The sequence below is a fragment of the Hyaena hyaena genome, unplaced genomic scaffold (genome assembly GCF_003009895.1).
Source record: "Hyaena hyaena isolate Hyena2069 unplaced genomic scaffold, ASM300989v1 scaffold_109, whole genome shotgun sequence".
Taxonomy (NCBI): domain Eukaryota; kingdom Metazoa; phylum Chordata; class Mammalia; order Carnivora; family Hyaenidae; genus Hyaena; species Hyaena hyaena.
The window spans coordinates 2,418,874-2,446,868 of NW_024080740.1; the positions used below are offsets into that span (position 1 = coordinate 2,418,874).

Here is a 27,995-nt window from a genome sequence, read left to right on the forward strand (position 1 = left end):
TGGGAAAGCGTCCGGGGAAGCTGGCGGCGACAAAGGCCAAGGGTTGGGCCGAAGGCGGAGACGGGGCGGAGCGCGGCCCGAGCGGGGAGGCGGGCGCCGCCCACCGTGCTCCCCGGCCCGCACGAGTCCGGCGGCGCGGGCTCCCGAGCCATGGGGCGGCTGGTGGCTCTGAGCTTGCTGGGGATAGCGCTGGCGCTCCTGGGCGAGAGGCTCCTGGCGCTCAGGTAGGTGGGCCCTCTCGCACCGAGCCGCCGGCGCGCGGCCCGGCTGTGGGACGGCCTCCCCGAGCGTCCCCCGCGCTCGGGTCCCCAAGGCCCGGGTGGCCGCCGCCGGCTGCGGGAGAGGGCGCAGGCCGTGCAGGGATTCTCCAGCCGCCGGGCTGAGAACACCGGATTGCTCTCAGCTCCGCAGCTTGTGGAACACCTCCAGTCCCCACCTCAGCTTCTAGCAAAACCCAACACAGTTTGGACTGAATCTCAGACTTTCTGGGAAGTTGAGGAGCCCCAGCGAGTGCTGTGTAAGGACTTAGAGGCCAGCCCTGCTCCTTAAACTTGGAAGCAAAACTATTACTCATGCACTGAAACTTTAATTGTAAAGACTTATTTCGAGTCATTGATGCTGCTTCTCTTTGTTGCCCAAGCCAGCTGCCTTCCTTAGTACAATTGTTCACCATCCCTACCTTGTGTAAGTTTGAGAAACTTTTCAGCTTTCTACTCTTAGCGCCGTAGATGAAAGATACTTGAGATATTCAGCAACTGTACTTACATCACTTCCTTATTTATCTCCACTCAGGAACCCTGAAGCCAGAATGTCAAACAGCACAAGCCTGGTCCATCTCCCAATTTAATTATAATGAAAACCACGGATGGGGAGACATGCTAGTTTCTAAATTACCAACTCAAATTTTATAAGCCTCACGGCAAAAAGATTCCAGAAATATGGAGCACCAGCTATCTGTGGGGTGCTGTAATGGAGTAAGGCACCGTCCTCACCTTTAAGAAGCTCACTCTATTACAGGGCAGGAGAGAAGTAAAACAAATGTATCACTTAGGATGTCCAGGACAGGTACAAGCCCTGCAGACTTAAGGAGGAAAGATGGAGCCCCTGAAGGTGGAGTTCAGGAGAAAGTGTTTGAAATTGGCCTTGAAGGATGGGTGAAACACACATGAGGAAGAAGGAGGCCATCGCAGATGGGAAACGAAGCATGAACAAAGGGCAACACGTGGGGAAGTTTGGAGATTAGCGGTAGACCAACTTGAGGGGACTTTAAGGGTCGGGGAAGGAAAAGTTTTGAGATGGCTAGCTAGGAGTTCAAAACTTGGGGCCTCTTTTGATAGGCAAAGGAGAACTATTGATGTTTGGTGCGTGTGTGCGTTTGAACAGAAAACTGTTGAAACCATAGAAGGCATAATTAGTTGCTGTGCTATAAAGCACAGTTAGTTGTGCTGCATAGAGATGAAGCTAGAAGGACGGATTGGAGGAGAGCAGTTCTCAATCCTGACTGTACGTTAGAATCTCCCCCAGAGATTCTGATTCAGTTGGTCTGGGTGAGGCCCAGGCATAAATGGTTTTGATTTTATTTTATTATTTTAAATGTTTATTTATTTTTGAGAAAGAGAGAGAGAGGGCCAGAGTGAGCATGTGAGTGAGGGAGGGGCAGAGAGAGAAGGAAACAGATCCGAAGGCCCCTTACCTGACCTGAACTGAAGTCTGATGCTTAAGTGAGTGAGACACCCAGATGCCATGAGCGTTGTTTATTTAATAGATTCTCCTTATAATTCTAATATACAGTTAACAATTGAGAAGTAGTAGAATAGAGAGTAAGCAGATATGGGGAAGCTGGTTAAAGTATTACAGTAGTTTGGAGAGAGTCACAGGACAGGGGCCCAAACTTGAGCCCCAGCGATAAGGGGCAGGAAGTCGAAAGTGAGGCCAGCATTTCTGTCTCTGCTGACCTGTAGCTGGAGCTTTATCTGTTGATAAAGGGGTGCAAGCAGGGGCAAGAGTGTGTGGCAGAGGGAAGAATTCTTACTGGTAGGAAATGGACGTGTTGACCTTAAATTTCATGTTATGTAAATGCCCAACTTGCTCTCAGAGCATTCTTGAGTTGGATGATTTTGTACAATCTGTCCAGCCCTCAGTTTGAAAGGAATACCACTAAAATTCACAAGCTCATTAAATTGCCCTAAACTTCAAACCATCAGTGTTCACAGGTTGAAGTTTTTCCAAATCATGGGTTTTTCTTCTCACTAATCTTAAAGCTTTAAATTTAAGTCCCTTTAAGTGAGTTACAGTTGCAAACCTAAGAAAAAGTAAATGAAGCTTATTTACCTAGAATGTACCTTACAGGTAATTTACAATTTAATGCATCTTTTCTTTAGAGAGATTTGACTGCAATAAATTTTACCAAGCAGTGACTTTCTAGGGTGTAACTTCATTGGATAATTGAAGCCCCCAATTGGCTAATGTGAGAATGTTAGGATATGTGATAGGTGACTAGATTTAGAAAATATCACAGGATGCCCAGCTAAATTTGAATTTCAGATCATCAACGAACCATTTTGTAGGATAAGCATATCCCATTGCAATATTGGGGCATACTTATACTAAAATATTATCATTTATTTGCAATTCACATTTAGGCATCTTGTCTTTGATCGGGCAACCTCGTGATTGTGTGCCCGATCACCGAATACCAAGTGCCTGCTGTTGAGAGTTAGAGGTGGAGTGCTCAAACGCATGGCATCTCTCCTTGGAGGCCCTTAGAGTCTATTTTGAAAAGCAGCATGGTCCTACCTCCCCATAAGGAAAGGCTCTTCAAAAAATAGACTTTCGTTTTTGGTTTTGGTTTTTTTGCTCTCATCTCTTGGTGCCTCCTTCTTCATTATTCTATTTTTAGAGATAGCGCATTGGCACTCAAGTTGTTTCTCTCCCCCCAGGGCGCCCACTTAAATTTCAACCTGAATTCCAGATAAACAATGAATATGTGTGTGTGTGTGTGTGTGTGTGTGTGTGTGTGTGTATACGTATGTCCCAGATGGATAAATGAAATCAAAGCTGTCTCTTTCCTTCTGAACTGTAACTGGCTAAAGTTCCCAGAGGAGGATGGCATATTACACCCAACTTTTCCACTCCTCCCTAGTTGAGCAATAAAGGGGAAAATAGAAAGACAACAGATTTCCCTGGGCCAGTTGCTACCTGCTGCAAAGTACACATACTTGAATGAATCATGAGACTTGAGTACATCAGCGACCTCTGCGTGAGCAGGAATGCCCCAAACAAGCATCTGAATATTCTGCTTGTTGCTTGATAGATTTTATGACAGCTGCACCAAAAAGCTATCCAGTCTGCTTTTGGACACTTCTGAAAGTTCAGATTTTATTTTTAAACTACCATCCTTCTTATCATTCATTGTGTGACTGCTGTGTGCTGGTCATTGTGTCAAAGTTCTTTATATTAAACCAAAATGTACCTTTACTGACATTTGGAAAGAAATTCATTTTACATTTATGCCTCCACTTAGTCTTCACATATGTCTTCCCTCCTGTGTTATATGTGTTAAAATTGAGGCTGGAGGCAGTCAACTAGTTAGCTCAACAGGTAATTAGTGCCGAACCTAAACTCCAAACCAGGTCTCGTTTGCCCCCAGCTTCCCCACAGCCTCCTAGCTTTTCTGCCTTTGGAGTAAATTACTTACTCCCAGCTTAACATGCCTAATCACAAATTCTTAGTTACTAAGTACAAGCACTATGGGGCCCCAAAGAATTCCAATGGGGGTGAATTCCAAGAAGTTATACAAGTCTGTATGCAAAAGATAAAGCCCCTGTTTGTCTATATTTAAGCCTGTACTTAGAAGATAAAGCCCCATCAGTGGTTTATAAAGTCAAAGGCCATGAGATATGGAACAAAGTAATGCCAGGTAGTAACACTGTGTTCCTAGTTTGCTGAAGATGAGGCAACATAATAATGAACTGCCCCTGTCTTGTCCTGTTCTGGATGGGTAATGCTGTTTCCTAAGTGAAAGAAATAGAAGTTGATTTCATGATAATGACTCTTGATTAAGGGTTCATGCTCTGTGGCCTAGATAGCCTGAATTCATTCCTTAGCTCCAGTATTTACCTGGGACCTTTGTTTTTTATGTCACCTTTCTGTGCCTAAATGTCCCAATGTGTAGGATGGGAATATTAATACTACCCACTCCATAGTGGAGCTATGAAAACATGAAGGAGTTCATTCTTGTACTTGTAAAGTGCTAAAACAATGCCAAATACGTAGTAGGCACTCAAGGAAGGTTACCTGTAATGACGGTGTTCAGGCAAGGTTCTCAGACTTTTGTGCCATAGATCCGTTTGGCGGTCTGGTAATGCCTTGACTCCTTCTCAACATTATGCTTTTATTTTCTTTTTTACTTTTTTGTGTGGGCCCTCCCATCTTTTTTTTTTTTTTTAGTTTTTATTTTAGTTCAATTTAGTTAACATCCAGTGTTATATTAGTTTGTGGGGTACAGTATAGTGATTCAGCACTTCCTTCCATCACCCTGTGCTTTTCATGACAAGTACTCTCCTTCATCCTATCACCTATTTCACCCATCCTACCCCCTGGTAACAGTCAGTTTGTTCTCTACCGTTAAAAGGCTCTTTCTTGGTTTGTCTCCCTCTCTGTTTTCCCCTTTGCTCTTTTGTTTTGTTTCTTAAATTCCACATATGAGTGAAATCATATGGTATTTGTCTCTCTGACTAATTTTGCTTCGCTTTATTCTCCCTAGCTCCATCCATGTCATCGCAAATGGCAAGATTCCATTCATTTTTTATGGCTGAATGCTGTTCCAGTGTGTGTGTGTGTGTGTGTGTGTGTGTGTGTGTGTGTGTGTGACATCTTCTGTATCCATTCATCAACCGAGGGACACTTGGTCAGCATCATGTTTTTAAATGCATAAAATACAATACATACGACTCCAAAACAAAATTACTCTAACTATTTAAATACTAAATACTTAATTTAAATACTTAAATTCTATAACTAGCCTATTTTATAAACCCAACATATGATATAATAATGTGGGCTTCTTGGGGCGCCTGGGTGGCTTAGTCGGTTAAGCGTCTGACTTTCGCTTAGGTCATGATCTCGCGGTTCGTGGGTTCGAGCCCCGCGTCGGGCTCTGTGCTGACTGCCAGCTCAGAGCCTGGAGCCTGTTTCAGTCTGTGACTCCCTCTCTCTCTAACCCTCCCCTGCTCATGCTGTCTCTCTCTCCTAGAAATAAATAAAACATTAAAAAAAAATAATGTGGGCTTCTTAATTAAAGCCTTGAATAGATATAAAGGTAGATGAATATGTAGCAATAGATATTCTGAAGTTGCAGTGAGTATAAACGGTATTTTGAGATATCTATAGCAACTGACATGTGATGTAACAATTTCTGATTTCTGTTATTGACAAGAAGACATAGGTACTGCTAGTAGAAAGTTCTGTGGTTTCTTGCCTGCACTCATCATTGAAGGAAAGCCTTAATTTCAGTTAGGATTAAATAAAGATATATATATATATATATATATATATATATATTTTTTTTTTCCCCATCCATGTCCATGGATCCCTGAATTTTGCCCATGTACTCCTTAAAGGCCACTGGACCCCTGATGAAGAATCTTGATGTACATGTTTCTGGCAGGGGTCATTTGGGAAATGACTCCTGGTTCAGTTGAAGGAAGACAGTGTGTATTCTTTGCTGCACTACACCTATCATATAGCTGTAACTAAAAGGGAAATAATTAAATTTTAATGAAAAAGAAGAAGAAAGTGAGAAAAACAAAAGAAGCCTAGAGCAGTAGTGGTTGCCTAGAACATTATGTCTGAAGCTGGCTGTGGGTTAAAGAAGAAGAGTACTATGACTGATTGGCAATGTCTGCCTGACAGCAGACTGCCTTCTCTGCCCTAATGCAGCCACAGACATGCTGTGGACATAAAGTGTTAGGGAGCATATAGGATATAGCAAAAATGTCACTTATTTGCATGTGTATCATTTATTTATTTATTTATTTATTTATTTATTTATTATTTTAAAAAATATATTTTTTAATGTTTGTTTTTGAGAGAGAGACAAAGTGCAAGTGGGGGAGGGGCAGAGAGAGAGAGACACATACACAGAATCTGAAGCAGGTTCTGGACTCTGAGCCTGATGCCTGGCTTGAACTCACAAACCGTGAGATCGTGACCTGAGCCAGTTGGCCGCTTAACCAATTAACCAACTGAGCCACCCAGGCACCCCTGTGTAACTCAGTTTTCATAGCAAGCAGTCTGCATATTTAGAGGTGATATTGTACAGCTAAACTAGTTGATGAAGGTTGCCCTATTAGCAGTGTGTAATCATCAGTCAGATATGCAGACCTAAGTTGACTGTAAAAAAATAACCCAACTACACTGTTCAAACACATCTGAATTGTATTTTGTCCATATAGTTTATCTTTGAAATAGGCAGATGATGATGCTCACCAAGCCTCTTTATATTGTTAAATGGGCATCGTAGTAAGTTGTATAAAACTGACACCCAAGCCAATGCATGGTATAGAAACTTGACAAAGCCACAGCTGGGACTTACTGACATGTCTCCATCTGTTTCTGGAATCCTACAGTGTCCACTGAACCTGAGAGGTCATCCAGCCTCATGCTTATTTTACACATTAAGAAGATTGAGGCCCATAGAGATTAACCTGCTGAGGGTCAGGCAGTCTTGCTTCTAAGGCAGGAGCTCAGATCTCTTCACTCCTTTCTGAGACAAATACCATAGTGGGGTAGAGCACTGTGGTGGAAGGTTCTTCCCAGCAACTGTCAAACCTCTGAGTCACCCAGCAGGTGAGCAAAGTTGTCTCACCTCTGAGTCACCGCTCTCATTCCTAAGTAGGGAACTACTTCTGAGGGTTGTTTTAACAATTCAATGAAGGCATTCAAGTAAATCACATAGAACAGTGGTGGACCCAGTGAGTTTTAGCTGTTTTTATTATTGATTTCCTTTTACCACCCATAGCTATCAGCAGTTGCATTCCCATTATCACTAATGTTACTGCTACTACTACTACATTAGGGTAAGTATACGTATTTTCCACCTTTAAATCACTCCCGGGGGCGGGGGGAGAGGTGGAATGGGTGGCTCAGTCAGTTAGGCTTCTAAGTCTTGATTTCGGCTCAGGTCATGATGTCATGGTTCATAGCATTGAGCCCCGCTTGGGGTTCTGTGCTACCAGATCTCTCTCTTCCTTGTTCTCTCCCTTGCTCTTGCTCGCACGGTCTCTCTATCTCTCTCAAAAAAACCCCATAAAATTAAATAAAGACTAAAAAATTAAATCACCCCAGGGACTTATAAGTGTGAGATTTATTGTATTTTTTCTTGCTTTACTTTAACATTTTATTTTATTTTTAATTTTTTTTAGATCTACATATTTTATATATTTATTTTAGTTAAATTTTATTTTACTTATTTTACTTATATTTTCTTCACTTTAATTTTTATAGCCTTTTTGCTATATTGTTTCAAGAAATTTGGACACTATTTGAGTTATATGATTCAAATAACAGACTGATTGACATTTTAATTTACAGAACCTTTCTATGTGATACGAGTTGGCAGAATATGTGTTTGCTACCACCTGTTGGTAATTCTGCGTGGGGGAGGCCTCAACTTTCTACCATGTTGCCGAGATCAGTGACTGTCCCATATTCGGTGTCTAGAAGCTAGACGCTGTCGAGGGTATGAATGGAAGAGGGACACGCAGCAACTTGTCATTTTTGTCTCTTAGATGTGTGGTATGTGTGACCCACTTTGAAAAAGGTAAACTACCCTGCCAGCACTCATAACTATTCACGACTGTAGAGAAGAGACCGAGGAAAGGGAGACCGTGAGCGAAGAGAAGACAGAGCCTAAAGCGTGTGGCTTTAAAAGCAGAGCTCCCAGAGGTGTTTGCCCAAACTGCCCTGTGGCCTCTCTGGTGGAGGAGAGGAGAAGGGGAAGTTCGTTGCTGTTGACCATTTTCTCATTATCTCTTCACTTTATTTTTTGCCAAACAGCAACGGCAAGTAGTTTTGCTAAGGTAGTTGCTTGATGTACTCTGAAGTCCTTCCCCAATACATCCTGGGTTGGGGATGGGCCCTCCTCCACCCAGTTCTTAACAGCTGCCTGTAGGACATCTTCTGGGTGCCTGGCTCTGAAAATCCCATCTCCTCTTGGCCTCCTGCCAGACACTGGGTCATTTTGCAGAGGGTCTGAGCACTTTCTGGCTCCTGTGGCCCTCCGGACGAAGACAGGGCTGCCGGCTCCACATCTGGAGCTCTTCCCACAACACCAGAGCTGCGTGGAATGTGACCTGGTGCTGTGCTGACATTTGCATAGGAACTTGCATAACAAGCTTTATTTGTTGAGTATTGGCTTTCTTTTATGACCCACATCCACACATACAACTTTGTGATACGCATTTTTTATTTTAACTTCATTACTGGTGCTCTTTAATGTTCCTACCCTTGTTTTTCTCTCTTCTCTTTTATCTGTTTTAGATTTATGCTGTGTTTTATGTATTACTGTAAGCCTCTTTAAACCCTGTCTGCAACAAAGCAGGGAATACATAAATAGATAGATTTTTTTTTTTTTTTAAAACAGGAATCGACTTAAAGCCTCCAGAGAAGTAGAATCCGTAGACCTTCCAAACTGCCACCTCATTAAAGGAATAGGTAAGTATGAGAAAATGCTTGTTATACACCTTACATTGTTTGGCCAAAAACACAAAAAAGTCATTAGCAATATTTTGGCACACCACCAGTGTTTATCAGAGGAAGAATCACATTAAATCAACCAAACCTCTTTAGTTATCTATCTATCTATCTATCTATCTCACACACCTGTATTTCTTCTGTCCCTCACTCTCACTGCAATTTGTTGATTATTTGTGTAATCCTGTGTTTATTGTTTGATTTCTTGCTTGTCAAGTGACTTTTCTGAATGAGTTTTGTAAAGTTTATGTTCTTCGCCATGTGTGGCCCCTGGAAGCTGTGCTCAGTCAGCTAGTGAAGGTGTCGGAAAAGAGAGAATTTAAAAATGGAAAACGAAAATCTCTCAACAAAATCTCCACCTTGCACAGAAAAAACTCCAGAGACAAAGTTTTCCTGATATGTCCAATTCAAATGCAAACAAATACATGCATACATATGTATTTTTCACAAATTGCATCTTATATAAGATTATATTCTGCAACCTGTTTTATTCCCAATGCAAGGTGAACAGCTTTCCCCATCAACTCACGTAGACCTACTGCATTGTTTTTACTGTTTGCACGCACCAGTTTATTTAATCATTTCCCTCTTGATGCGCATTTGGATGGTTGCAGCTTTTTGCAACCACAAACAAATCAGTGAATATCATTGTACATATAGCTCTGGTATATCTGTAGGATAACTTCTTGACGGTGAGATTGTTGTTCAGGGAGCGTACGTGTTTAAAGTTTTGATAGTCGTTGCTAAATTGGCTGGAATTGGCATTGCAAATAAACGACCTCATATTTAATAACCACATTCACTAACAGACAGGGTTCACAGGGTGCTTTGAACAAAAACAAAGTAGTGATCCTTTTCTGGACCAGACACAGGAAGGCTTCATTTTCATGAAACTTATCAGTTTTCAGAGCAGCCATCTGCACTTCAGAGTTTCTTTCTGGTTCTGTTATTCACCCCTCCTTTCCACACCTGTATTTATGTGCCCTTGTTATGCCCAGAACACGATCTCCTCAAAATCCCAAGGCCACCAAGGAGTCCGAGTCACGTATGCAAAAGCAAAGGACGTTTATTTGGGCTTAAGCTCGGGCTCCCAGACCTGACCAATGCAGTGGATCCGTGCTGAGAGCCCCGAACAATGGAGGAGTAGGGTTTTTATGGGGTTTGTGACGGGGGAGTTACAGAAGTTGTGGCAGGGGAACAGTGATCCAATCATAATTATTCAACATCATTGACAGCGGGTTTAACCATACACATTGTCTAGAGTATTCGTTACTTTTGGCGGGATCCAAATACAACATTAGAGTACCTTTAAATTCAACCAATTACAGAGCGAGCCTAGGGTCTTGTTCGGCGACTAAGGGGTTAACTTTAACATTAGGTAACAGGGTCCTATCTACAGTTTCTATCTGTAGGCCTCTCCCTCAGTAATGTGGAGGGTGGTCGCTGGCCTTTCCTGACTGGGTGTTGCAAGGGTGGTTTCTCCTGCCTTGGGCAATGTGTCACTGCCTGATAGTTTGGGGAAGCTGGAACTCAGGCCTTCTAGTTTAGAGGGGAAACTTAAAGCCTGTCATGGAGTCAGTTTGGTTTGGACGTTTAGACTTGTGGCCTTCCACCCTGTCTCCTATTCTCTATCGCCGCATCGGTCCTTTCTGCCGATCTTGTCTCCCTTGCCTAGACTCCTTGACTTCTTCCTCCTGGGGCTTCTCTTCATTACTGCTGCCCACACACTTAGCAGCAAGATACAAACTCAGTATCAAATACCACACGGGCTAGATCTGTGCTGGATAATGAAGACAGTTCTAGAAATAAGGTTGTCTGGAGTCCCAGGATACTCAGCAACTGCATCCTGCCTTCTGGCCGCATTCGTGAAGAGCCCCTTCAGAACTGGCCACTAAGCAAAAGCCAGATGGCATCGGTGAGGGATGTGGTGCAGAGTTGGGAGGGTGAGTCAGTGATCTCGAAGGTTGCTCTTGCTACGGAGTTAATAATTGTCAAATTATTAAACAGCCCTTGGCCCCGAGGAGCCTGCCTTCTGTGAATTCGAGTCCCAGAGTAGACAATAGGGCACAGCCAGACACATTCCAGGATGAACTGCCAAGGGTATTGCTGTTACAACGCAATGGGATGGAGGGCTCCTCGGAGAAAAACAAGCCTAAAGACATTTGTATTCTGAACAGGCGTCTGTCTGTGTTTGTGACCTTTATGTTGTGATGTGTGTGAGCTGCTGTCTGGAATTGGAAAGAATGAGGAAATATGTCACCTATGGCCCTTCTTGTGAAGTGTTTAATGCCTCTGAGGCACTTCAAAAGGCAACAGAGCGAAGACGATGAGTGATTAAAAGCACATTTGGGATACATTTTTAGACCTAATTAGAATTGTGCTTTCTTTCTTTCTTTCTTTTTTTTTGTTTTTTGTTTTTTGTTTTTGCTCTGTGGTTCGCACACACTATATGAACATTTGTTGAATGCTATGTTAGTGATGCATAGTGGTTAATATTAGGACGTGGTTATATGTTTTTAACAACAGTCACTTGTTCAGTGGTCTTTGATTACGAAGAATAACAGTGTGCTGGGCATATATATGCCATGCAGCCAAAAGCAACTTCTTGTGGTAGGCAACACGGGTAGAAAGGTTCTCTTTGTCAGTTTCCATTTTGGGAGATAGTAGTAGCCATGCACTTGGGGCCAACTATCTCTCCAAGAGGTAAGACCACTCTCCCCTTGCTTCCATCCCCATCAACACCCACACCACACCCACTACAGTGCTACACTCACCATGGCAAGAAATAAACTCTTTGCAACTCTTGGGTGCTCTTTACATATCATCTCGTGTCTTTCTGTTTTAATAAATAATCATCTACCACATATCATACCAGATGTGTGCCTTCTGTGGGGCACCACATAAGCTCACTTTCCCATTTTTCGTTTTCCTTCCCATTGTATCTTACAGACAGAAACCAAGCTCTCACACACCCAAGATTTGGCCTAATATCAACATCTAGATAATAAAAAAAATATAATGACAAGAGTTAGGGAAGTCTATTTGAGGCTTAAAAGCCTAAAACATTTTCTAAATGTCTTTGAAAATGTGGGCATTCAAAGTCCTGGACTAAAAGAAAATTTTAAATGGATTGTCTCTCTTGAGTTAATTAGTGGTTTTATACACTTGGCAATCAAGACCTTTACAATAAATGCTGCTGGAGAGATTTTTTTAAAAAAGCATTAAAGTTTGTAGCCCTTGTGATCAGTTACTTTATAGTCTACCTATGAAAATAAAACAAAATATACACTGCTGTGAGATATAGATTTTTTTCTTTTTTCTCTAATGTGTATAATAGATAAGAACCCAAGGCTCCGAGACGCTAAGTAACTGGCAAATTCTCTTCCCAATATAGCATCTTCTCCCAGAGTGATTAACACACATACCTCACCAGTGAACCAAAAAAGTAGAGAATAGCAGATACATTACATATTGGATACTCTGTTGGGAATGGCAAGGGCTGATTTGTTATAAAGTTACACCTGGCGGAGAAGAGAGAGAAATTTATTTCCTTTTACATGGCAGTCCAATCCAAAGACAAGCAAATGGCCTCGGGTGATTGGATGGTTGTGCTCCACGTGGGACAAAGGCTGATGAAGCAACACATATTGCTTCTTTCTTGGTCCGAGACTCGAACAGGAAGGGATACAAAGAAAATTTACATGGAGATTATTTTTAGTTTGTTTTACCCAGATAATGCATACATATTGTACTCTCGAACCTAGGCCAATGCCCACAACTATCCTAAGAGAAGGTAGAAAATGTCCCTGGCTGGGTTACCATATGCCTGTAGCTGAAAAGGAAGAAGGAAAATATGGATACTGGGGAGCAGTTAGCCATCTCTGACATAGATAATTACCAAAGATATAAGAAAAAAGAAATCAAACCTACACGTGCTATGCTAGAAGACTTTCGAGAGCAAGAGGATTTTGAAAGAGGTTTTAATGAAAAGTACAGAATATGGATTGGGGAAGGTCTTAGTAGGAGGCACGGAAGCAAAACTTTCTGGGAACAAGCCAACACATGAAATTGACCACAGTCAAATTTACAAAGTAAAGTGTCTTTAGAGAGGAACCAAGGGATGATTCTGACAGAGAAAATCCATCCACTGCTAGGTTGTGTTTTTTTTCTGTGTGCTTTTAAGTCAGAAGGAAAGGACTTGAGTCCCAGCTTCCCAGTTTGTGACCTTGAACAATTTGCTTAACCATTCAAAGGCTGTATATTCTTCACTCTAACATGAGATAATGATTGCTTTTTAAGGATATAGAAATTATGTAAAATAATGTATGTAAAGTACTTGGTAAACACTATATCTAGTACTACGAGTAGTACTACTATTACTAAATTAGAGGAGAAAAAAAAATTCTCCAGCATTGACTACGCTTACAGTAATCACACCAAAGAGGTGATACAAAATGATGAAATTCTGTGAAGATGGAGGGAGTAGATCTGGAAAATATTCTTTTTTTTTTTAATGTTTCTTTCTATTTTAAGGAGGAGAGAGAGAGAGAGAGGCAGCATGACTGGGGGAAGGGCAGAGAGGGAAACAGAATCCAAAACAGGGTCCAGGCTCTGAGCTGTCAGCACAGAGCCCGATGTGGGGCTCGAACTCAAGAGCTGGGAGATCATGACCTAAGCTGAAGTCAGAGGCTTAACCAACTGAGCCACCCTGGCACCCCAGATCTGGAAAATATTCTAAAGAAAGCTACATATAAGGTTTATTTTATTTTTCTTGGAATTAGGTGATGGGATTAAACAGAAAGAAGTTACTCTGTAGTTGAAATGAAAATACCTTTTAAAAACATTGTTCTTTTCTTGATTACTAAAACAGTACTATTATTGGTAGAAAACATCAAAGAAAAGTGTAAAGAAGAAATGAAAATCACTCATAATCTTACCACCCAAAGAAACATTGTTAACTTTTTTCTATGTATCTTTTCTTGTTCTACGTGTATAAGCATGTATGCATTGAAATTATTTCAAGTAATTTTTCAGGAACAACAACTTTTATTTAATTGACTTCCTACTAAGCGGGTCTAGAAAGCAAAACTTGGACTGACAAGTGCATGTGAGTGTGTGTGTCTGCATGTTTGTGGTTGCATATACATACATACATGTGGCGTGGAGGCCCCTGGTCCCTGCTCATTACCAGTTGAGAACCACCTTGGGACTAGAGTCTAGTGATTCTTAACTTTGAGGTATTACAGACCCTTTTTTCAACCTGCTGAAAGCCAAGGATCCTTTTCATAGGATTTCTTGGCCGTACATACAGATGACATTTTGTATTACATAGAGTTTCAGCGAGTTTATAGATTCTGAAACCCATTTGTGGCTCCTTAGGAATCCACAGACCCAGGCTAAGAGCTCCTCCACCATACCATGCTTAAGTATATCTAGATCTAGATCTAGATGTCTAGATGTATACAATATATCTTTTTGCCAAGGAACAGGCATTGCGTATATTCATGATTGCGGTCATCTTTACAAAGTGAAGTTCTTGGCATTTTTATTTTCTTTTGCTTTTCTCTACTTTGATAGAGCCAGCAACACTGGAGGCAACTGGCCAAATGGAAACTCATGAATCAAAACCAAAATGGCTGCGTAGATGCTGTTTGTTTTTGACAACCTAGAAATAATCTTGGAGAAATCCTTTGGAGAGGTCTTAAAGGGGAAGATTGGATTTTGTGGACTCAAAGAATGTGTCATGATTTGGCTTAATCTAAGCCATTTTTATTCCTCTTTTCTTGTGTTTGGGTCTATTATCTGTCTGTGGAATTTACACAGTGAGACTACTGGGAAGGTCTTATGTCTAATTATTTGCTGTGCTGTGTGGAGTGCACTGCAGGCAATCAATAAACAATCAATAGTAATTGTAGCCTGCTCAGAGACAAGCGTTAGAAGATTCAACTGGCTTAGGTGCTTGGTATTTTTCATTAATTTTCTTTTGCTAGTTGTTTTCTGTAGTTTAAAGCCTAAATTTAAAGATTAAATGGAAAGCTTTCTTTGCTTATGAGAACAAGCAGGCATTGTTTTTAAAAGAAGGAATATATAATCCCAGGTGCTTTATCTCTGTTAATGAGAGAAATGTCTGTGTTTGCTTCAGATTGAATGAGCAGAGGAGGGACAAGGATATTTGCATGGTTAAATGACTATGAGCCCTTCACTCTGAAAGTAATATTCCCCTGATGTCAATTACTTTTGTACAGACATCTGGATGTTTATCATAAGAGTGTGCAGATGTCAACTTTTTCTATATTATAGCTGGAAATGTGGTGATTACTTGACTTTGATTTGAGTAAACATAAAATATCTAACATTTAAAGTTAGAGGTTCACTGCAGGAAGGGATTTCAAAGGATGTGTATTAAAGAGAGTGTTTCCTCAGAAACAATTGGAACTATTCCGAAAGTAAAGAAAGCCCCCATTAATGCTGTATCTAACAAATAGTGGAGTTTGAACATAACGTTTATCTGTTTCTTGGACTTACAGAAGCTGGCGCAGATGACATTGACATACTTCCCAATGGTCTGGCTTTCTTTAGTGTGGTGAGTATCTCCTTCCTTCCCCAGTCTCAGTGGAGGAGGTACAAGAGAGTTTGATGAGGCCTACAGGACAGTAACTTGTTCTTTTAATTCCTCACTTTCAAAAATATGTTTTGAACAAAAAAGACCATGTAAACGAGGTTTTGGAAAATGTCTTCAAACTTATCCAAATGTAGAGATAAACAAGTCTTTGCCAGCTGACTAACTGCTCTTTACGTGCCTACTGCGTTGCACTAAAATATTCCAATGCACTGCAAACTTTCAGAAGTTTGTTATTAGAAAGGATAATTTGGGTATTATTATGGATATTCCATACTACATTATATTTTTATTTTTTAAAAAATTAATTATGTTTATTTATTTTGAGGGGAGTAGGGGCATAGAGAGAGGGAGACACAGAACTCGAAGCAGGCTCTGAGCTACCAACACAGAGCCTGATGTGGGGCTTGAACCCACAAACTCTGAGATCATAACCTGAGCCGAAGTCAGACGCTTAACCAGCTGAGCCACCCAGGAGCTCCTACATTATATTCTTTTATAATATAGCATCTATTGGGGTGCCTGGGTGGCTCAGTTGGCTAAGTGTCCAACTTTGGCTCAGGTTATGATCTCATGGCCCGTGAGTTCAAGCGCTGCATCAGGCTCTGTGCTGACAGCTCAGAGCCTGGAGCCTGCATCAGATTCTGTGTCTCCCTCTCTCTCTGCCCCTCCCTCACTCACACTCTGTCTCTCCTCTCAAAAATAAATAAACATTAATAAATAAAGTAAATAAATAAAGCATCTTTCTTTCCATTAGATCCTCCAATTTAAGCTCATACTCTTGCTGTTATTGTTTATTTTCAAACTATACCAACTTTACCAGACCAAGGCTTTTTTTTTCTTTCTTTCTTTTTCCCTCTCAATAGCCTCTCATAAGTAGAAAACCATCAACTAAGTTTATTTATACCCCTCACTTTTGCCTTGATTCTTAGAAGATGAAAAATAGTCACTTTTCTGGCCATACAGTAGAAAGACTTTAAAATTGACTGTTTGCTAGCCTTTACCAGTAGCTTCTAATTGGAAAACTGTGTAAGTGGGAGATGAGGAAGTTCTGATCACCTTTCTTCCCTGGCTTGGGTGGCGGTAACTGTCTGTGGCACCACTGTGGGTTTGGTTTTTCTTGAGGAAGATGTATCAGACTTTTTTTTTTTTTAATGTTTATATTGAGAGAGAGGGAAAAGAGAGAGAGACAGAGTTCAAGTAGGGGAGGGGCAGAGAGAGAGGGAGACACAGAATCCCAAGTAGGCTCTGGGCTCTGAACTGTCAGCACAGAACCTGATGCGGGGCTCGAACCCTCAAACTGAGAGATCATGACATGAGTTGAAGTCGGCTGCTTACCCGACTGAGCCACCCAGGTGCCCCAAGACGTATCAGACTTTGAAGGCAGCCTGTAATGATTCTGTTCCCTCTCAGCATCCATGGTTTTCAGGCTCTGAGACTCAGGTGTGTAAACCATAGAGCAACTTTTGAAGTGTCACAGCACTAATAAAACTGGTGAGATGTATGGGAAAACTGAGAGAACTTGGCTTAGAGGAGAAAGAGGGTTAAAACACTTTCCAGGTTCCTGATGGTTTCTAGGTGAAAGACTGAGCAGCTGGTTGTTACCACTGAGGGAAAAAAGAAACCTTGTAGGCTTTGGCAGAAACACTGATATTTATATGAAATTTTAAAAAGACAGTTTCAAAAGACACACTTTATTTAATAACCTACACAGAATGAGTAAAACGATATTTCTAGTAGGTCTCTAGATTGTTTGTTTGGAAGCACATGCTTGCACATATGTCTGTAGGCTTAGAAGAAAACACTGGGATTCCTCATCAAAATTATTCATAACTACAGGTGCAAAACTCCTGAAAAAAGTAGAAAGCACTTGCTGGTGTGTGTGTGTGTGTGTGTGTGTGTGTGTGTCCTTTTTGGTTTTGGGTTTTTTGGTTTTTGTTGTTGTTTGCCAAGGAAGTGTTCTCAGAGATTTGTGTAATCCAGAACTCACCTCTTTCAAGATCTCAACCACCATAGGGATAAATCTGAATTAGGAGAAGTGAGATCTTCAAGCACATAAATCTATAGCCATTTTCACTGAGGGGCTTAGAACAGTCAGACATGTTCTACTAGAACATGTAGGCATGTCAACAGAATTTCTTCAACTTTTTTGTCCTTGCTCGGTTATATGACTGTCTTTGATTTTTTTGAAATTTAGAAATAATCCCACTTAACTGCTGCTTGTAAATTACTCAGCCTTGTCTCTACTGTTTCCCAGAATGCACGCCTTTCTAAATGAGTAATGGGTACCTCATGGCAGCTGTTCGTTCTTCCTCTGAGCATGTTAGCCCGTCTAACCCATCCTGTTCTACACTTTCCACAGCTTTGGGTTTAACGGTTACCTCCGATCCCACATCACCCTTACTGAAGAATTGCATGACACAGAATAGAATAGAAAAAATACTTAACTGACAATGCGAGTGTACTTAACACTGCTGAACTCTATACTTGAAATGGTGGAGGTGGTAAATTTTGGTATGTATTTGTTGCTGCAAGTAGAAATAAATGAAACTTTTAAAAAGATTGAAAAACCGGATTTACGGGATGGGCAGTATTAAAATAATCATGAGTAGTTATCACCATCCCTGCTTTCTGTGCATTAAAGTCATGCTCTTGTTTAGGGGACAACGATCCGAAATAGAAGTGGCCATGTAGCAGTAGTACAGTTCCCGGTTTCTGCTTACTGAGCCTGCCAGCCTTGAGGTTAGAGCATTTTGATAGATTTGTTTTAATTGGGGAGAATTCCTGTTACGTTCAATTTTGTACACACAGTGAGACCTAATTTTTGTACACTCTTTTAAATTCGACTGCAAAGATTTGAAAGAGAAAAGACTTAGGTCATTTCAGTGAGTCCTGAGAAACACTGAATTAGAATCCAACATTTCATTCCTGATTGAAGGATCCTAGAAAACTAGAAATAGAAGGTAATTTCCCTGAAACCTATGGCAGACATCGTTCTCAGTGGTGCATCATTACCACTGGTGCAGCCTTCCCATGAATGTTTAAAAAAAGGGAGACAATGCCCCCAAATGCTGTGACCATCAGTAATCTACTAGAGCTCTTTTTATTATTATTATTATTTTTAAATTTAAAACAATTTTTTAAGTTTATTTACTTGGAGAGAGAGCATGTGTAAGTGGGGTAGAGGCAGAGAGAGAGAGGAGAGAGAGTCCCAAGCAGGTTCTGCACTGATAGCGCAGAGCCCGTGGGGCTTGAACTCACGAACTGTGAGATCATGATCTGAGCTGAAATCAAGAGCGGATGATTAACTGACTGAGTCACCCAGGTGCCCATCCGCTAGAGTTCTCAATAACCCAATAAAACAAGAAAAAAAATGAGGTTGAAAAAAAAAGTCAAAACTGCCGTAATTTTCAGACATCGTCATTACCTGCTTTTAAAACAATCCAAGAGATTCAACTAACAGGCTGTCCACCTGAGGGAGAGGAGTTCAGTGAAAGAGTTGTATCAGGCTATTCAGAATGAACATGTAAAGCTCCCTGGCTTTCCCGAGCACTAGGAAAAACCAAATAGAAAATATAATAGTCATAAAAATAAAAAAATAATAATGTTCCATTCAGAACAGCAACTTAATTTTCAAAATTTATTCAGAAAAATAAATGAGCAAAAATGTTTAAGATTATTTTGTGAAGCTAAAACAATGAAGTGTGGGATATCGGGATTCACTATAAATATATTGGCTGTGTGTATATATATATATATATATATATATACATATAGTCATGTATATATGTATCTTATAAATCAAACTATAGAGTTAAAAAGTGATATATTGGTACAGGAATAGGCATGAGTCCCCAAACAGATTAATATATAAACAGGGATCCAGTACATGATAAAGGTGATAGTTGCAATCAGTGGGAAAAGGACAAACTATATGCCAGGCACTGCTCCGGGCCCTGGCATCTAGCAGCAAACAAGAGAGGCAAAGTCCTGGTTTATGTTCCGATGGGGAGAGAATGAATATGGGTCAGACGGTGGTAGTACTTTTACAAGAAATAAAGGAAGGTGGGGCAGTGGAGAGGGATAGCCGTGCTGAAGGTGTGGTCAGGCTGCCATTTAGGTATGTGTAAAAATCTATGTCAAATGGCAATAAGTGACATTTGACACAGAGATAAAGAATCTAGGAGCCCTAGATATCTGGTGGGCAGTAGGGGTGGGGAGCATTCCTAGGCAGAAGGATCAATGGATATATAATGGCCCTGAGGCGAGAATGTGCCTGGTTGGTTTGAAAACTACCAGAGAAGCCAGTGTGGCCAATAGGAGAGGGGGGCAGAGACCTAGTGGGTTTGGGGTCAGGGAAGGTGCCGGAGGGTGAGCAGTGCAGATCATATAGGGGCTTTAGTAAGTCATAAGAACTTCCACTTTTTAATCTGAGCGAGATGGAGTTTTGATCAGAGGCGTGACATCATCTGCCATAATTTGGATGCTGGTGGGAGCCCAGTCTTCTGGAGGGAAAAATCCAGAAAAAAACAGAAAGGGCAGCTGTGAGGCTATTGCCATGATTGCGGTGGTGGTTTGGGCCAGGATGGTCGTGGAAAAGGTCAGGAGGAATGTTCACATTCTTATGAAGGGATATATTTTCAATGGGATATATTTTCAATGGGATTTCCTGACGGATCGGATCTGGGGTGTGAGACAGGGAGGCGAGTCTTGACTGAAGCCATTCACCAAGACCTCAGCCCATGTATAAACTTTCTCTTCTCCCCACCCTCAGCTCTGCCTGGTATCTCCCAGGCCACCAGCCTTCTGGTCATTCTCATAAGAGACTACACCCCGAATCTTGTGCCTCAACTCAGAAAAATCCTTTCTTGTTCACCTTACAGCTCACTAGCCCTCAATTCCTATTATTTCTATTGTCTCCTGTCTGCTTTCTTGTTGTTTGTAGCTTTAGTGCCACCACATTTAACCAAATGATCTATTTATCTTTTATTGATACTGACCATTGTAGCCCATAAACACACTTAAGCCTTTATATTTCACTTTTTCCTCTGTTTTGAAAGGGTTTAAAATGTCCAGGACTCCACAGCTTTTCTCCAGATAAGCCTGGAGGGATACTAATGATGGATCTAAAAGAAGAAAACCCGAGGGCGCTGGAATTAAGAATCAGCCGTGGGTTCAACTTGGCTTCGTTTAATCCACATGGTATCAGCACTTTCATAGACCGCGGTAAGAGCCGATGAGCCACCCACATTAAGAAACTTATCATGGTTTGCAAATGACCGTGGAAAATAATTTGGATCATGTCTATAGTAAGAGAAGGACAATTAACTCATGAATTATTTCTGTATTCTTCATACAAATAAATTGATCATTTGACTCTCCAGCTAGCGGCAACTAAGGCTACATTTGAAATTTCGAACAGTTAACACCTGAGAGAATGTTTAGATTTCATAACCTTTTTCACAGACCTATGATTATTGCATTAAAAGAGAGCTATATTTTTGAATTAAACTATAAACAGATTATTCATGAATTCTGTATATGGAGTGGGAAACACTCTTTCTTAAAGGTCAGGGGACCAACGATCAGAAATAACACCAGCCAGACGGTGATGGGGAAAGAAGGGGAAGAAGAATGATCTGTTAGGTCGCCTAACAGTTTATACATTCAACCTTTCTTCGCCTGTGGTATTTAAATGTCAGTGTCTGCCCAGAGGTCCTATCGTTATGTCTTGTAAATTAACTCTGTTCTTTCAATTCTTTAGATGACACAGTTTATCTCTTTGTTGTAAACCACCCAGAATTCAAGAATACAGTGGAAATTTTTAAATTTGAAGAAGAAGAAAATTCTCTTTTGCATCTAAAAACAATCAAACATGAACTTCTTCCAAGGTACTCAGTGTTTTTGTTCATGCTCTGATTTATCTCTGGCATTTCCGTATATTCCCCTTGATGGTCCTCTCAGCCTTGGGAAGAGGTAAAATACATGTATATGTACACATACAGAAATGTGTGTGTGTGTGTGTGTGTGTGTGTGTGTGTGTGTGTGTGTGTGTAGCTTCCTTGTAGAACAGGGAAAATCACTGGCACTCATAATAATTAATGTTTTGTGAGGACTCCCTTTGAGAAATGATGAAGCACTGGGTTACAGAGGAGATGCTCTTCAGGGCCATCTTGGGAGTAGAAGGCAAACCTCTCTGTTTTTCCTGCTGTCACCTTCCATTTCAGATGACTTATCAACCAAATACTAATACTTGTCCTGCCAAGAAGGAGTGGCCTACTATTTTAAATGAAGTCTGTGTGCTTTGTATGGGACCGATACAAAGTGCTTTCACAGGGGTGGTGGTAGCTGTGGGCTAATGGCTGCACAGAATTGGAGGGATTCGAAGTGCATCACTCCTGCTTCCCGGAGATACAGCCGGTTGATAATGTGGCCGAAAGAGAATCATGTGTATCATCCCGGCACAGCTTGCATTAGCCTACTGCTTCTTTTAAATCTGAGCTTGATGAATATTTTTAATTTCTCCATCCCTATCTGGGACTTAGGCATGGAACTTCCAATCATTCTTCCAAAGATGCACCTCAGGATAAATAGGAGCATGAATACTGTCCAGGCAGGCTCTGTAGCACGGGGCTCTTTCTGAAAGAGGGGACTCACCTTCCCTGTAGCTCCGTTTTCCATTTAACAAAGAGGAAAGCAGCTCCTTCAGAAATTTTTGCATAGGGTAATTGGAATTTAAATTTAATAACGCCCTTGCCTAACTGGTTTTAAAAATGTAATTGTTTTTCGTGTATAAATCTCTCACCTGAAGCATTGTACTATGGCAATTTCATCATCCACCTCTCTGCAAGTGTTTATCGAGTGCCCGCTCAGTCTCGGCAGGTCGGCTTTGTGAGTCAGGTAGAAATTGAACAGTCGGCCTTTACTTTGACTAATCACTAAGCAGACGAACTCAGGAAAATCCGGCAACTGAGTAAATGGAAGCGAGGTAAATGTTATGGACGGCCTAAGCGGCTCGCCAGCCAGTGAGATTCTACCCCGCTCTGTACTCTAGACAGCCATAACCTTTCTTATTGCTGTTCAACCCTACATTTCTTGCTGTCAAAAAAACAAACCCTTTTGGCACCAAGTTCTCTTTTCTTTTATAATAGTCCTGGCATGATTGCTAAATGACCTGTCTTCTAATTACCTGTTATCATACAAAACGGTTCTCTGAAAAAATGATATTATGGTAGATTGCACGTGACTACAGCCATGCAATTTTAGCTGAGCTTTTCCTGCAAGGGCTTTTACCAAAAAATTTAAAGCCACATATTATGTACACCTTTTAGAGACTTAATCTTTAATATGGAGACAAACTGGCTTTTTATTTTCTCTCACACGTTATTTTTTCTCTTTCAGCGTGAATGATATCATAGCTGTTGGACCGGCACATTTCTATGCCACCAATGACCACTATTTCTCTGATCCTTTCTTAAAGTATTTGGAAACATACTTGAACTTACACTGGGCAAATGTTGTTTACTACAGTCCAAATGAAGTCAAAGTGGTAGCAGAAGGGTTTGATGCAGCAAATGGGATCAATATTTCACCTGATAAAAAGTATGTTTCTTTGTAAGAGTATCTTCATTTCTCCTTAGTTGTGGTGCTGGGCCAAATTCTTCACTTTGGTTTTTCTTTTTCTAGTGTCCAAAGCTTTCTTGATTTTATTTTGGTCTATGGTATATATATGTATATGTTTATATATATAAGTATATATTATGTGTTTATATACAATATCTAAATTTTGGTATATATCATTGTAGAATTTAATTTTATAAATGCAAATTTTTATGAAGTGGGACCATATTTACATATACATATTAAAGTATGAGTTGGGTGTTTCCTTTAAATAAATATGTCTTTGTTTTATTGGCTGCATATTATTCCGTTATAGGCAGGGTCCTAAACTATTTTAACCAATTATCTGTTAATGGGTATGTAGGTGGGGGTTTTTCTGTTTTGTTTTATTTTTTTTTTTATTTCTAGGGGAGAGAGAGAGAGAGAGAGAGAGAGACAGCGTGAGCAGAGGAGGGTCAGAGAGAGAAGGAGTCACAGACTCTGAAACAGGCTCCAGGCTCTGAGCTGGCAGTCAGCACAGAGCCCGATGCGGGGCTCGAACCCATGAACTGCGAGATCATGACCTAAGCGAAAGTCGGACGCCTAACCAACTAAGCCACCCAGGCGCCCCTGTTGTTTTCTTTTTTAATGAAAACGATTTGCATTTCTCATTTACCACTGAAGCTTCTCCAGATATTTTTTAAACTATTTTTTATAGTTTGCTTATTTATTTTGAGAGCGAGCGAGCATGAGTGGGAGAGGGGCAGAGAGAAGAGAGGGAGAGAGAGAATTCCAAAGCTCCACTTTGTCAGCATTCCTCCAGATATTTGTAAGGAACAGTCCCCTAAGGGGGCATTACAGCATAATCCACCTTCAGGTTTGGGGATGATGCGGAGAGACGTGGGTTCCCAGGCCAGCTGGACACTGGCTAAATGTAGTGCTGTGAACCCTTCCTCTTTGCACGTCTGTACAGGTGTTTGGTGAAGAAACTGCTCAGAATAGAACCACTTACTCAAGGAGTGATCCCTTTAAATGTTCCCTTGTATAGATGTTGCCGAATCGCCCACCCCGCCCCCCCCCCCCGAGTTATCTCACTATTTCTATATGTCCAACCATGGCATACGGAATGGATATTAAGTTTTATTAACTTTCCCTTTTACTGCTTGAGCACACTGAGCAGTTTAATGACTACAAATATAACAGGAAAGAAATTTGGCATTCCTTGACAACTAAATGTCGTTTTTCATGACACAGTTTCTACTTTCTTGCTGATAACAGAAAATGAATGTGGAATCATTTAAATGGTCTGTAACTCTCCTGCCACATCTGTTGTTCTCCCCAAACTCTCATCTTTCAATTATGAGGGGATCAAACTTTCCAGCACCCAAGCGACAAACAATAATAGTGAAAGAGGATTCAGCTCTAACTCATTCTCTTTCACCTCCCTATCCACCGGAGCTTCTGCCCTCATTTGAGTCCCCTTTTCTTTCCCTCAGACACCTGCCTAGTTTAGGTTGTCAGCCTCTCTGGCTAGCGTATTAGACTTTCTTCCAGCTTGTTTTTAGGCCACTTCCATTTTTGGCATTGTTGTTAGTTGTGTTGTTCTGTGTTCCGCTAGCCTTTGAGGCCCTCCGAGAGCCGAGCTCTGGGCGCTCCCTCTTTGACTTCTCCTGCTGAGCACTGCCAGGTGCAGAGCAAATGCGCAGTCCTTGTTGAAAGGAACTGACCATTTGTTACTAGGCCACTTTGTTATTCTAAAAATTCAGTGGGACCCAATTGCTTATCAAATCAAGGCAAGCAAAAGGGTTAGACTTTCTTTAATAGGGGAGCTTCAACTTCCCTTTTCGACCGTTTTCATACTTACCCTGCTTTAGACAAAGAACTCATTATTTTGCAAATACGCCCCTCTCCTTCTTGCCCCGGTGCCTTTGCTCACATGTTTTCTGCCTAGAAGGTGCTTTGTCCTCATTTCCTCAAATCCAGTCTCTCCTTCCACATCCACTGCAGATGTGTTTCCTTTGTGAAGCCTGTGTTCTCAGGAGTTAGATATTTCTTCAGTCTTTAGACCCGAGGATTCTTCATGGTACCAGTCATGCTATATTATTTGTTTAATGTGTATAAACCAGTCTGATCATCCCAAAACACTATCAACTTTTTGGGAAAAGGCTGCCTCTTCTTTCTGTCTATCACAATACTGAGTTCATGGCTTTACACAAGATAACTGCTCAATAGAACAGTTGCCATGGAACAGTCAATTCAACGAGTAAAATTACCGTCAAGGAGTCCATTAATTCACCGTCCTTAGATGTAGACAGATTGCTCTGAATAGATACTTATCTCCTGCTCCTAAAATTCTCAATATGTTCATAAATATTTCATCAAATGTGAATGACTATTAATAAATAATAAAGTGTGTTCTTTTCCATATATTTCTACATGAAAATGACACCTAGAAGTATCAAATTATATTGTGGAATATAAAAGCTTTTTTTCTGGAAGTCAAACATTTTGTTTTGTTGTCCTTTCAGCGGCAAATAGCACAGATTTTATATTCAAGATAATGTCCTATATTATTTTTCCCCTCACAAACCTTTTGAAAAATAATTTAAGCAATTCCGTGATTGTTTGTAGCAACAATGAATTGATGTTGAAAGCCTACTTTTTAAATAAAAATTGACCTTTATCAAGCGGTCCTTGGGGGCCCATCATTGATGAACTTCTTGGCAGGTTATTAAGACTTATTCTTCCATACTGTATTAATGAAGCTTCATACCAGCCCAGAACTCTAACCAGTGTGTCCTTTCTGTGAAGGTACATCTACGTTGCTGATATACTGGCTCATGAAATCCATGTTTTGGAAAAACACCCTAATATGAACTTAACTCAGTTGAAGGTAAAATACTTAATTTACACATATAAAGTAGACATTGATCTATTACGCTTTGTAATTACATAGTTATACTGTATAACAACAATACTTCCCGTAGAACAGAATATGATGCCAGTGTTGCTATTCTGGGTTTTTAAATATCTCCTCCCTGAAACAGGCCAAGTCTCCTGTCCCCAGCAATCACAAGGACTGAGTGATTACACGCAGCAGAGGGTTGGGAGTGATATTTGCATCAGATTTAAAGCCCATTGCATGAAGTAGTGATAGTACCCAATGAATTCCAATAAGAATTTTCACAATTGAAAAGACTAATAGATGGGTTCCGCAACGAAGATTTATGCACATTGTCAGCTCTTTCAATAATAAATGAAGGTAGAAATTGGGTTCCACACCATTATTATTTTCTTCCTGCTTGACACAACACATATTTTAGATTGATTAAGAATTTCCTATTTTGCTTTGAATGAGTTCCTTGAGCTAACTGATCATTGTGCATCTTTTAAGGGAAAAGGAGTCCATTTTTTAGAGAGATTGATTTTCGCCCTAACTTTCTTAATTTCAGGGAAGATGAAAAGTGGCTCTAAACCAGTTTATTAAATTTATTTTAAGCAATATTGGTGCTAAAAGGGTGGAAGCAGGGAGCAGTGTATAACTTTCCCACGTGTAAAGAGGCAAGAAAGGTTAGCCCCAAATTATTTAGTCACGCTTCGCATGTCATTTAGATATTGACGTTATTTCATTTGGAAGGTACTCAAGTTGGATACACTAGTGGATAATTTATCTATCGATCCTTCCTCGGGGGACATCTTGGTCGGCTGTCATCCTAATGGCCAGAAGCTCTTCATTTACGACCCGAACAATCCTCCGTCATCAGAGGTTTTTCATATTTTTTAAACTTTAATTTTTCAACTTTAATTATTCAAGTCCTTTTGAACTGTCGCAGGGATGGTTTGTGTAGTCCTTTTAAGCCAATAATTCAATAAACTTATGCAGTGATTTTGTAAGTGCTCTAAGCCAATAATTGGCAGAATTTCACTTATTCAAATACTTTTAGAAAGATAATCTTTTGATGTGTTAAATTATGGTGGAAACTCGGCAAAAGGCGTTTTCTATAAAGACATGTGCCCTCCTTGTGTGGTATACTGGCAGTTTCAAATACCTGGCTTATTGTCAGCTCACCCCATGACATGACTTCTGTTCCCACTAAAGTAGTGCAAAAGTACTCACGTTGGTGTGGAAGTATTTCCATTAATGCTCAATTACTATAATAAAGGTAAATCCTGTGTTGGCATGCACAACTAAATGGTTTAAGAAAGTACTTTCTTTAAAGGTTTAAAAAAAGTACTTTCATTTAAACATTAAAAAGATTGGTAACTGCTGTTTTCAACAGCATGTCCTCTTAATCATTGTGTCATTGTGGGAGACAGGGATTATTGGTGATTGAGTGACATGGGTGTATGGTGGTTCTATATTAATCTTTTGTTTCCCCTGAATAGGTTCTCCGCATCCAGAATATTCTATCTGAGAAGCCTACCGTGACTACTGTTTATGCCAACAACGGATCTGTTCTCCAGGGAAGTTCTGTGGCCTCAGTGTATGACAGGAAGTTGCTCATAGGCACTTTATACCACAGAGCCCTTTATTGTGAACTCTAGATTGTACTTTTGGTATACAAGTGTGCTAACTTCTTTTAACAATTGATTTTCTATGAATTGCTAATTCTGTGGGGATTTAACTATGAAAAATGGACCCAGAAATGTATGACACGAATCGTATCAATTTTATTTCAGCAAGGAAAGGCCCCTTCAGTTCTGATAGCACTTTTAATATAAAAGGAAGAGGGCCAGTATTTAAAACTGCCGAGTAATAAAGGAGAGAGAACACAGCTGCTTCCAGTCAAGTGGATACACTGAACAAAATAAGCCTCATCTCTCTGCCTCCCAACTGCCAGAGCTTGCATTCCACTGAAACAGGGTAGACTGAATTTCCTTCAAATGTGAATGACCTCAGCTCAGACAGTGTGACCACTGTGAGTGTTCAGGACTACTGAGAGATAACATTAGGATGTTTTCTACTTACATCTTTGTTTACTGTTAACAAGTTGGAGTTCTATTAAAGGCTAACTGAAATCCA

The 27,995-nt window shown here is 40.6% G+C and overlaps 1 protein-coding gene across 1 annotated transcript; it reads left to right on the forward strand.

Annotated features, from left to right (window-relative positions):
* Positions 1-27,995, forward strand: PON2 (paraoxonase 2). The gene is made up of 9 exons (XM_039236241.1): positions 1-224; positions 8,645-8,715; positions 15,282-15,337; positions 20,434-20,599; positions 21,138-21,264; positions 22,775-22,975; positions 25,784-25,865; positions 26,610-26,738; positions 27,359-27,995. Exons 1-9 carry the CDS (start codon positions 151-153, stop codon positions 27,515-27,517), a joined length of 1,065 nt encoding a protein of 354 aa, XP_039092172.1. The 5' UTR covers positions 1-150; the 3' UTR covers positions 27,518-27,995.

Bases quoted from the DNA above. Each gene is read 5' to 3' on its own strand.
- PON2 (XM_039236241.1), top strand. From the start codon at position 151: ATGGGGCGGCTGGTGGCTCTGAGCTTGCTGGGGATAGCGCTGGCGCTC. The intron at 20,600-21,137 runs GTAAGAGCCGAT...TCAATTCTTTAG, and splicing joins CAGCACTTTCATAGACCGCG to ATGACACAGTTTATCTCTTT. The intron at 26,739-27,358 runs GTTTTTCATATT...TCCCCTGAATAG, and splicing joins ACAATCCTCCGTCATCAGAG to GTTCTCCGCATCCAGAATAT.